This window comes from Brachyhypopomus gauderio, chromosome 18 (genome assembly GCF_052324685.1).
Source record: "Brachyhypopomus gauderio isolate BG-103 chromosome 18, BGAUD_0.2, whole genome shotgun sequence".
In the NCBI taxonomy this organism is placed as follows: Eukaryota; Metazoa; Chordata; class Actinopteri; order Gymnotiformes; family Hypopomidae; genus Brachyhypopomus; species Brachyhypopomus gauderio.
Genome location: NC_135228.1, coordinates 5,017,747 through 5,029,919, shown reverse-complemented (window position 1 = coordinate 5,029,919; position 12,173 = coordinate 5,017,747). Strand labels below are relative to the sequence as shown.

The following is a 12,173-nucleotide window of genomic DNA, read 5'->3' as shown; positions in this document are numbered from 1 at the left end:
TTATGAGAACTTTTTAGATTTATCTCTTGCGACATATTTGATGTTGTGTCCAGCTCTTTGTGCACATTACAGCAACTATGCAAATGAACTCATGAAGCACTTTCTCACTCAGTTTGAACATTTGTATGGTGTTGAAGAGATAGTATACAACTTTCACTGTCTTTGCCACGTAGCAGAGGATGCAGAAAAATATGGTGCTTTGGATAAAGTTTCGGCCTTTCCATTTGAAAATTATATGAGTAAATTAAAAAGGAAGATTAGGAAGCCACAGCATATTCTGCAACAAATTGCAAATGAAATTCAGAGATCAGGCAACAGCAAAAAAAAGTCAGAGCCAGGTCTGATCATGGTGAAAGGAAGACATAGTAATGGACCGCTGACAAGTGACTTTGCTTTATGGACGCAACACAAGATGGTTATTTTGCCCAAATTCACCATCAAATGCCAAACTGGGAACAATGCAGTAATGATCAATGGAGAACTTGGAATTGTGGAAAACATTTTGACCAATGGCAACCAGTCGTTTTTTGTTCTTTTTAGAAAATTTTCTCAGCTGACTCCATTGTTCACAACCCCAATGAATTCAAGTGAAGTAGGCATTTTTTCAGCAAGTCAGCTTGACTCTAGACTCTGTGTTCAGCGCGTCACAGACATAGAGAAGAAATATGTGCTCATTCCTCAAGAAGTTGGATGGGCAGCTATACCAATGCTTCATACGCACTGAGCAGTATACCATCTGCTTAATATATACTGTTGTGGATCAAAACATCCAGCAAGTTGAGGCATTAATATTCACCTAAGCACTTGTGGTAACCAATTTAATTGTCTTAGTAATTCAGCTGATCAAGTCATTCTAACTTTTAAATACTTAAAATAGTAAATATTTTAATTGTAAATGTTTTCAGTTTATTTTTAGAGAATGGCACTTTACCACGTGGTGGAGTTTGTAGGGCTACAGGAAGTAGGTGTGGTGAGCAGTCGATGGATGAAAGATGACTCTTCCTGTTTCTGGCCTCCCTACATTTTTCAAAGCAAGGTTCAAAAGGCACTATTGTGCCATGAGGAACCAGAATCTACATGGAATACATACAAAGTTTGCTCTATATACAAAAGTGGTAAATTGATATTTTCTTACCCAAGGTGCTGAAGAAATGCTGATGTTTTGTTTTGAAATATGTTGTATTTATATTGTACATATTCCGCATTGTAAATGGATAAACAAACTAAAATTTTGAAATCTCATGTTAATTGTACACTTTTATTGTTAATTTCCAAGTTTTTCAAATTCAGAGCATTTGATATATTACTCTTGTTCATTCTATTTATTCTTTATTTTGGTGAAATTGTCTTTACTCTAGCATGCTTACAAAAGGCCCAAAAGAAAGCAAGAGAAGCTGAATTAATGACTGATGTGCAAAGTGATGCAGATAAACAGCTCGGGAGGACACATCGCTCAAAACAGTATGTTTTATTTAACTGAGGAGACTTTGGTATTAGGATTACATTATTGTTGTTTTTTGTTATTGTTTATTAGATCAATTGTATGCACTCTAAATCAAACCCCCCTTTTTACCGTACTAGACCCAACAAAAGATATGTTGACTCCACTGATGAGGAAGACTGTGCGAAAAGACCTCGTGGCTATTTTGGTTCATCCTCTTCCCCATCTCACTCTTCTCTGCCAAGTCTGCCAGTCCCTCCAAGTCCCCCAGTCCCTCCACCAGTCCCTCCAAGTCCTTCAGCCACTCCAAGTCCTTCATGTTTGACAGTTCATGCTAGTACTCTGTCTTCTCCATCAGCTTCATTTACTGGACATTCCCACACCCAAAGTAATTTAACAAAGATTTCCACAACTGTTACTATTGAATGTTTTTATAAGGTTCATTTAGGTATTAAGTTTAAGTTTCTTTATTATAATAGAGAATCTATATAGGAGCATGTACTGACTCTGTTTTGGTTGTTATGTTGTCATTTCCATAGGTTGTGACCGGCACATTGTGTCTGCACTTGCTGAACTTAAAGAAGAAGTTGCAGTTGTCAAGCGAATGCTAACAACGGTGTTAAAAAAACAGACAGCTGGTGTAGTTCCACCAAAGGATCTTACATTGCCACTAAACACAATTTTAGATATTGATCACCTGGAGACTCTACTGAAGGATCAAGACTACAAAAATGAGATGGTGAGTAAAAGTTATTTATTTTAGGTTTACAGTTCTGAGGGTTGAAGTGAAAATTGAATTAGCAAAGATTTTAAGAATTCAAGTTGGATCCAGAAGCGAGTCTCAAATACTGACACAGCATAAATAAAATAAATCAGCACAGGGACTGTCGTCAAGCTTGGCAGGTGAAATGCACAGCAAAGATGGCCGGTACCTGTGGGCTTTAAAAATTGAGGGAGTGTGTGATAGAGTGACACACCTTATGTCTCTTCACAGTTGTTCTTTTTGTTTTTCTTTCACAGATTGTATATTTAGGAACGGTTGGAGGATGTGACGTCCAAACAACGACCAGGAGGGTGATGTCATCTTTGTTAGTCAACAGTCTTGCTCTGCAGCTCTCTTGGAAAGGCTCTGGGGAGAAGAGATCTTTTCAAGATCTCATCCTCTGTAAAGTGGTCATAGGTGAGAAGGATTTTGATATTTTGGTTTATTATTTCTTTTGCTTGCAATTCATCTGTACAGTTTGTCTAAGTTTTCACTGGAAATTGCTCAGTCAATACTTTTTCACTTTTGTGGTAAAGTGATAGTGGATGAAGGCAACACTTAATAGATGTTTAAAATGTATTTTACATTTTATAGAATTTTATGAAAGTGTTTTAGTCTCTACCTGTTTTATTAATCTGAAACATTCAGAATATTTTTGTACATTTGTGCTGTACAACTACATAGCGGCAGTCCACAGAAGTGCACCAGAACAAGTGACCAATGCTGCAGTTGAGGCTGCAATCAAGGTGTGGCTGAGGAACGCTAGAGACCGTGATGGAGGTAGAAAAGAAAGAATGTTGAGAAGACACACACAGAACCAAGTCTGATTTATGATGTTCATGTTATTGATTATGGTTTTCCAGTCGTTCTGTTTAAAATATTCTTAGTGAATTCAGTGTCATTTTTTTCTTGCACTTGAAAGATATTTCATTTACTGTTTTATATTACTCATAATTTTTGCTGTGCTCAGAATATTCAGCAAGCATGTGACATTATAAATTATAAGAATCTTTTGAATGCAAAAGACATCTGCATCTGCAGTTCAAATGTAAATGCTAGTTTAAGTTTAAACTTAATGTTTTTTCAATGTAAAATAAATAATGACTTGACCCTTTTCCAAACTCTTGGTGGTTTTTACATGAGGTAAGCATTTAGGCTCCAAAAGAGGCAAAAAAAATATTTTCTGGATAATCTATTTGTAGTTTAAAGAAGAGAATACACAGATGGCAAACTATGGGAAAGTGGTGGTGGCTATGGGTGGAACAGTGCAATAGCTTAATGTGAGTAAGATATGTGGGGCCAGTGTAGGCAGCTGTGGGCTGAGTAGTGGCCCTGATTGGGTCCATAAGTGGCTCAGAGTGGGAAAGTGGCAAATTGACCGCTATAGGCTGAACAATGGCAAGTTATATGGGACCAGTGTAGGCAACTGTGGGCTAAGTAGTCGGCTAAGAAAGGGCTTGAATTGGGCAAAGCCAGATAACTGGGCTGATTGTGGGTAGCCCATTTGGGTCCATAACAGTGGGCCCTGTTACGCCCCCACGTTCAAACCGGAAGGGGTCCAATGTGGGCAGCCCAAATAGGGCCACATTTTAAGCCCGCTGTGGTCCCAAAGAGGGCCACTGTTGCCATGTTTGCTGGGATATGTGGGGCCAGTGTAGGCAACTGTGGGCTAAGTAGTCGGCTAAGAAAGGGCTTGAATTGGGCAAACTCGGATAACTGGGCTGATTGCGGGTAGCCCATTTGGGTCCATAACAGTGGGCCCTGTTACGCCCCCACGTTCAAACCGGAAGGGGTCCAATGTGGGCAGCCCAAATAGGGCCACATTTTAAGCCCGCTGTGGTCCCAAAGAGGGCCACTGTTGCCATGTTTGCTGGGTATCAAGTCAATATCTCAAAGGAATGATCTCTCGGGTATAATCCCTCTTCGCCAGGGCTAGCTGTTAGATACATCCCTTGTGAAAAAGTCGTATATTTAAATATAATAATAGTATACTTGAACTATATGCGGAATAATTAAAGTATACTTTTTCTTCTTATACTTGATGCAAGATGGCGCCAGTGTGTGTGGCCGGCTATCTATCGTTCCGTGTTGTGATTGTATGTTTTGTATGTCTATGGTTGTACAAATAGCTAACTCGCTATATAGGTACGATCGTCAAACTTTACTAAACCTGCGTTACACTGTTAACTACTGTGAGTTTAACTCTGGTGATCAGAAACATGACCCTCCGCCTCTCTCTGCTACCGGCTTACCTGTGCCGCATGCCGGTTCTACCTGTACGCCGGAGACGCTGTCGTGGGAGACGTAGCGGAAAGCTGGTGAAAATCAAGGCCGGTTTGTATCGTTCCTCTGCGGGCTTGATGGGCATGACGGACTGGACTGAGGCGATCTCACCGTTGGTGCGCCGCTCCGTCTCGTGGCGCACCTGGGATCCCATGAATTCCAGCCTTATTTCGGTGGCTGGTTCGACTGAAGTGCTACAGACTCGTTCCCCATACTGTCGACTTGTTAGGCGAAGAGTTAACCTGCACAATCTGCAGCCCCTTGGCCGCGCTATAGTGACGGATAAAGCCCCGGTGATCACCAGTGGCAGAGTAGCCCTGGTAAATGCTAGATCGCTAGCTAACAAGACGTTTATTCTAAAGGATTTCTTCACGACGCATGAGCTGGACTTTCTTTGCATTACAGAAACCTGGATGTCCGTAGGTGAGTCCAGTGTCATGTGTGAACTGGTACCACCAGAGTGTGTGTTTTTTAACTCTCCTCGTACAACTGGTCGCGGGGGTGGCATAGCAACGATTTACAAAAATAAGTTTAATTGTAAACAGCTTACTCCAGTGCCGCTTTATTCCAGCTTTAAACTGAACATGTTTGAGCTTGGCACCACTTGTCAAATGCTATGCGCTGTTATCTATAGACCGCCGAAATATAACAAAGACTTTATTGGACAACTGAGCGACTTTTTGACGGAAATACTGCCGAAGTATGATTACCTTTTAATTCTTGGTGATTTTAATATCCATGTTTGCTGCCCGGATAAGCCTATGTCTAAAGACTTCTTAACCCTCATTGACTCTTTTAACCTTGTGCAGTGTGTAACTGGTCCCACTCAGGAACGGGGGCACACACTTGACTTGGTTTTAACATATGGGTTTTCTGTTTCCAATCTAGAGATTTGTACTGCTACGTTTTCAGACCACATGCCTGTTATTTTTGACGTTTTATTGCCTTGTCATATGGATAAACAGTGTGTTACTGTGCAACAATGTCGCGTTATAAATTCGTCCACTGTTGCAAATTTCTCCGCTGTCTTCTCTACCTTTACATCAGATACTCCTTGTGGTGCTACTGATGTAGAGGCTCTGATGACTAGCTTTAATTTTAAGTGTCAGTCTATATTGGATACCGTGGCTCCTGTTAAAATAAGACACTCCAAACCAAGTACTGAACCATGGCTGAATGATGGCACTCGTGCTGCTAGACGGGAGTGTAGAAAAGCTGAGCGAAAGTGGAAAAATGACAAACTTGTAGTTTCCCTTCAGATATTAAAAGGCAAATGGCGTCTTTATCAGAAGACAGTGAAAGCTGCAAAATCTAAGTATTTCTCTGATATTATTCTGGCAAATAAAAACAAACCTCGTGTATTGTTTGAAACACGGAATAAGGTTCTTAATGCCCCATATGCAGCCTGTCCGGAAGCTTCTGTTGAATTGTGTGAGAGGTTCCTGCATGTCTTTGTTGGTAAGATCGAGAGCATTAGGGCCCTTATTGGTCCACCTTTGTCTGACCTACCTGTAGCTGCCACATTCTCTGCTGTTCTTGATAACTTTGAGCCTGTCAGTTTAAAGTTATTGGAACAAATTATTGGTCACATGAAGCCCTCTGGCTCACCTAATGACCCACTTCCACCTTGTTTGTTTAAAGAACTTTTTCCAATTTTAGCCCCTGATGTCCTTAATATTATAAACAGCAGCTTGGCAAATGGTGTTGTACCTGATAGTTTTAAACATGCTGTGGTACAACCACTTATCAAGAAGTCTGGACTGGACACCTCTGTCCTCTCTAATTTCAGGCCTATTTCTAAACTTCCGTTCATTTCTAAGATTTTAGAAAAGGTTGTTCATCAGCAGCTAACCGTGTTCTTAGATGAGCACAAAATTCTTGAACAATTCCAGTCTGGTTTTAAATCTCTGCATAGCACGGAAACGGCACTACTGAGAGTTTTTAATGATGTCCTTTTAGCCATTGATAAGGGTCAAGGGGTCATAGTTATTTTGCTGGATTTAACCGCAGCTTTCGATACAGTGGACCATAAAATTCTATTATCTCGTCTTTATAACTGTGTGGGTATCCAGGGCCTTGCCCTAGAGTGGTTTAAGTCCTACCTGACACGTAGAAGCTTTTGTGTTCGTCTGGGGGCCACTGAGTCTTCCATAGCCCCTCTCACATGTGGAGTGGCCCAGGGTTCTATTCTTGGGCCTCTTCTTTTCTCATTGTATCTGCTCCCTCTTGGCTCCATATTAAGAAGGCATGGTGTCTCTTTTCATTTTTATGCAGATGATTCACAAATTTATATGCCACTAAAGCGACAGGATACCCACTCTTTGGAAGTACTTTTACAATGTGTTGAGGAAATTAGGGTGTGGATGACTAATAATTTTTTACATTTTAATGAAAAGAAGACTGAGGTAATAGTGTTTGGCCCAAATGACACTGGAGTTAATGACTGTGATCTAGGTGCCTTGACACAATATGTTAAACCTACTGTGACAAACCTTGGTGTGAATTTCGACAGTAATCTGAGGTTTGACTCGCAGATTAGTACTGTTGTTAAAGCAAGCTTTTTTCAAATTAGACAGTTGGCCAAAATTAAATCAGTCCTCCCTCGTCACCATTTTGAGATTTTAATTCATGCTTTTATTACTAATCGCTTGGACTACTGTAATGCGCTTTACTTTGGTCTTGACCAGAAGTCCATTGCCAGACTCCAGCTTGTGCAAAATGCTGCTGCACGGCTGTTAACAAATACAAAAAAACGAGAGCACATCACCCCAATTTTAAAATCCTTGCATTGGCTTCCGGTCCTTTTTTGAATTCAGTTTAAAATTCTTTTATTTGTTTTTAAATCTCTTCATGGTCTCGCCCCCCAGTATCTGTCCGACCTATTACAACACTATAGCCCAGCACGCTCGCTTAGGTCAACAGATCAGTGCCTCCTTACTGTTCAGAGGAGACTGCGAAAGTGCAGAGGTGATCGCTCCTTTTCAGCTGCGGGTCCAAAATTGTGGAATGACCTTCCTTTGCACATTAGGCAGATCGAGTCACTCGCCGTTTTTAAATCTCATTTAAAAACACATCTTTTTTCATTGGCTTTTGATTTAATTTGATTTTCTTAGTGCTTTATTTGTTTCTATAGCTTTGGGTTGTGTTGTGTGTTTTCTTCCTAAATTTGGTGTTTTTATTTAGACACAAAATTTAAATTTTATATTTGTGCTGTTTTATGTTTCTTATTCTTTCAGTATGTGTACAGCACTTTGGTATACATTTGTTGTTTTAAAGTGCTATATAAATAAAATGGATTGGATTGGATGGACTTACAATTTTACCTACTTAATTAGTCTTTCAGTATACTTTAAAAAAGTATACTTTATTTGGCTGTGCTACTTTTGTACTGGCTATGTACTTAATAAAAATGTACTTAGTATTAAACTGTGCTTTTTTTATGATAAACTTATAATTTTACTAAATGTGTCCTATGAGCCTATATTTTTGCAATATAACTTATTGTACTGTACTTCAGTGAAAGTATCTATAAGTATTTACAATTTCAAATGAATATTCCATGACAAACGTTGTGATAATAGAATTTAACATCTTTAACAAAATGCAATTTATAACAAATGATTCGGAAATGTGAAAGCATATGTGTGAACTCATTTTTAATACAACAAATACATATACATTAATATAAAAATAAAATTGAAAACTCAAAAGTACACTATAAGGTCAAAAGTATGACAACTATTCCTATTCTAATGGAAGTATATTACTTGGTCAGTATTTCTTTTCTTAAGACGCTTTCTTGGAGTTGGACAGTCTTCTTCTAGATATGCCTTATATTGACCCCTTTTTTAGCCATCCTGAAATGAAAAAAACAAACATGTAATTATACAATTAATTGCTTGTTTGTAATTCTTTCTGTTCCTATTTGAGATTTGTAACAACACAAACTATATACTTCAGAAAGATATACCAATAGGGATCATGACTGAGATATATTCATTATGTTCTCTCTGCTTCTGTGTCTCTAACACATACACTCACATGACCCCCCACCCCCCCCCCCCCCCCACACACACAAACAAACAAACAAACACACACACATGAAGGGATCTACATATTATTGGTCTTTGTATAACTGTATCGAAAAAATTGGCTATGACCTTTCAATTCTTGTATGAAAAAAAGACAATATCATTATCATTTGAATTAAAACGGTTACAAAATAATATCTAAATGATCAAAACAAGTCTATATATAGGCTTCCATGTGTAGTTCCATATGTAGTTGTTTACACTATATTATCTTCATATTCATTTTACTGCTGGAAAATGAACTTACCTGTTAAGCGCTGTGCAGACTGAATGAGAAGGGCGCTGAATGCAGGAATAGCGCCAGAGAACTGTTTAAATTTAGTGCCAAAAATCAGCCAATCAGGTTCAGCCTCAGTGTTCGTGGAACTTGGGAAGTTTGTCCAGTGCTGCAACTCAACCGTTAGCACTTCAGTAATGCTCGGAAAAATCGCGTTATTTTATTTTCAGGACAAGTCTGTGGAGGTTGAGAGCTCAGATATAATAGTGAAATCGAACACGCCACTGTCTCAGGTCACTGCTTGCCCAGATTTAACCAGTGAGGATGGCTGGATAGAGGTAAAATGGCCCATCAGAAAAGGAAGGAGGAAGACTGAAACACATGCCGCAAAAATACTGATGTTTGGAGGTAAGTGTAGCTAAATGATGGTGTGATTTACTTTGTGTAGTATTTGTCGTTATACATTTGGAATCATGCCTGCAGTCTATGGGGTTAGCCAACTAACGCTAGCTGGGTGAACAAATTGAGTTAGCTAGCTAGCTGGCTAGTTAAAACATGCCAGCTAACTCGCTAAGCTCGCTAGCGTTAGCTAATTACATCTAAAACTGCACTGCTTTCTGTAGCACACTGCCACCAGTAACATTAGTCTAAAATGTAAGAACAAATTAGAATATTTTTGCTGTGTGGTAAAGCATGCACCATGGCATTTCCTTTACCTGTTTAAATAACTTTAATCCCAGAACATATTTGAAAAATAATATAAACTCTGAATTTCTTGTTTTAGACTATCAGAAGGTGCTTATTGAAAAGAGAAACCGATTCATCAGAGGTGAAGACATTTGGACAGAGGCTGTAGGAATGTTTAAAAGAAAAAAGTTTCTGTCTGCAGAAACCAGCATAAAAACTGGCATACCCAAAAAGGTTTGTAATTTTTTATTATTTTATTTTTATTTGTTTTATACTTAAACCAGTTTGTTAAGAGTGTTTTGACCTATTCATAACTCACAAAGTACTGCTTAACTTGAAGCATTTAACCTTAAAACTATAGATGCTGCCAAATGTCCTTTAAACAGTCATTCTGATTTACTATTGAAACTGTTTCTAATTTTCCAAAACAGGTATATAATAAAAATCATCAGCAAAATAAGACACAATTTTGTGTGTTTCTCTATATCAATTGAGCTTAGCAGTTTACAAAGAACTTTAAGAATGGCAATGTTGCGCCGGGTTCCCAAAGGCCTTCTTGGTCTCTAAACTTACAAACAAGTTTTAAGTAATTCTTTGTTGACTCCGCCTCACCATCTGCATTGGAAAGACATCACAGGTCGAAAAACTGAACCACTGATTCACGTACATTTAACCATTAATTTCATTAGGTTGTGATGCTGCCCACTGCACCATGATAAATCTAGGAACATTCTAACCACATAAATCAAGCTGCTGTTTACCTAAAAGTATGACTTTTTCAAAACATAAATATTGATTGTCATGACATTCTACTCATTTTCAAAAAACATAGTTTCAGTCTATCAGTAACAGCTTAATTGTTCAAAATCTTAACCTGTACTTGCCATTATACATACAGCTTAATTAACGGTTGTGTAAAATGTGGCAATGCAAATTTCTGTAAACTTTTTGCCTGTCATACCTTGGTTACAGAAGGACGGTGATTCAGACAGTGATGTGGAGATTATGAGGCCACGGAAAAAGTCAAAACCCTGCACAGTGGAACTTGATGAGGAGACTGTTCAGGCACTTAAAGGTTGTACAAACACTGTCCTGCTTAATGACTTTGTCACTTACCTAAATATGTGTTCCTTAAATATATTTACATTATTCTCCCCAGAACTTCCGTCATTCATTAAAACAGTGAGGCAGTACTTGGAAAAGTTAGACCGATCAGATGCAAGGCGCAGTTCCGACACAACGGTGGATGAGGCCCAGCCACGTTCCAGCAAACTGCAATCCCCTGATGTGGTAAAACACTAATCTTTCTTGGCTTTGCTCATGGTGAATTTTGTGTGCTTTGCAAAGGGCCAGTGTGGCTGCTGGATTTTAGTCCAACCAGGCCAGACAACACCTTATATCACTAGTTTAATTAGCTGGTCTTAGTTAACTGATTGTGTGACCTGTTTGGTTAGAAAAGGATAAAAAAAACAGCCACACTGGCCCTATGTGAATAAGATTGCCCACCCCTGATTTAAGGTTTTCTGTTTCAGGTTGTGCTTCCCAGTTCAACTGTTAAAGTTTTGAAGAGACACGCATGTCAGTTTATGCGCAAGAATTGGCCGTCCTGGTGTTTGGAAAGGAAATACTTGCAAAGTCTTCAATTACAGGGAAGCACAGCAATGTATTTAAAGATCTTCCTGAAAAGGCCCAGCTTGACCCAGAGAAGGTCAATGCACTTATTGGTAAGTTAATTTTACAATATTTTTTTACAAAGACTTTTATACTAAATCTGATAATTTTTTCTTACTTAATTTGAGGCAGAATGAGCAATTCATTATGTAAACAGAATTTTTGCCAGATACTTGTTGAAGACTTTAAAAAGTATCTGGTGCAGGTAACTTTTTAAAGGACATTTAGCCAAATATGAGCCTAGGTGTGTTATGTAAACCTTTTGATCTTGTGGTTATGTAAGAAAACCCTGTGAGACAAATCTTTTTTTTTTTCTACGAATGAAATTGAGTTTGTTGTAACTTTTCTGCCCCAGAAAAAATGTTCAAGGTGATTGTATGTAAACCTCTGAAGCGACTGTATATTGCAGGGATCACTTTTTTAAAAAACCAAATCTGTGTATTAGAATTTATAACAGTCTAGGACTGTAATTTTGCCTTTGAAAATTGTCATTGTCCTGATATATAGATGCAGTCATTTTCAGTTTTAGAAAATAATAATATCTAGTCTAATAGCTAACAAGATCAAGCTAAACATAAAAATGAGCTGTTTTTTTATTTTGAGCTAAGAAATCCAACATGTTAGATTAAGTAGTGATGTCGGATGAGTTAACATGGACTGCCTGCTCATTTGTCTGATCTTACATTGTATACATTTTGTGTTGCACCACATAGTGTGCATTATTAGCATAATTTTAAACTCTTAAACTTGGGATGGCTAAACCTAATTCTAGAGTGTTAAAGTAGTGACTGTGACTTTCTTCCCACAGATTGTGTGATAGGACAGTTTCCAGGAACTACAGTCCAAGATGTTAAAAACATCTTAAGGCGAAAGTGCAATAATGAGAGTTACAACAGAAAGAAGGCTGTGCAAGTGTGAAGGGTTACTCTACAAGCACAACAATATAATGGTTACATATTTAAATACGTTCTGTTCTGGTTTTCTGTGTTTCACAATGTTTTAAGAATTGTGTGGAACACT

General features: G+C 38.4%; 1 protein-coding gene and 1 long non-coding RNA gene across 2 annotated transcripts; both read left to right on the top strand.

The window, feature by feature from the left end:
• Window positions 1–1,603: 1,603 nt before the first annotated feature.
• LOC143482221 (uncharacterized) lies at window positions 1,604–3,281 on the top strand. The gene is made up of 4 exons (XM_076980525.1): window positions 1,604–1,829; window positions 1,981–2,180; window positions 2,462–2,621; window positions 2,889–3,281. Exons 2-4 carry the CDS (start codon window positions 2,046–2,048, stop codon window positions 3,029–3,031), a joined length of 438 nt encoding a protein of 145 aa, XP_076836640.1. The 5' UTR covers window positions 1,604–1,829; window positions 1,981–2,045; the 3' UTR covers window positions 3,032–3,281.
• A 5,765-nt stretch (window positions 3,282–9,046) lies between these two features.
• LOC143482223 (uncharacterized) lies at window positions 9,047–10,498 on the top strand. The gene is made up of 3 exons (XR_013122165.1): window positions 9,047–9,203; window positions 9,580–9,716; window positions 10,455–10,498. It is a non-coding gene; the product is annotated as an uncharacterized LOC143482223 (long non-coding RNA).
• The last annotated feature ends 1,675 nt before the right edge of the window (window positions 10,499–12,173 follow it).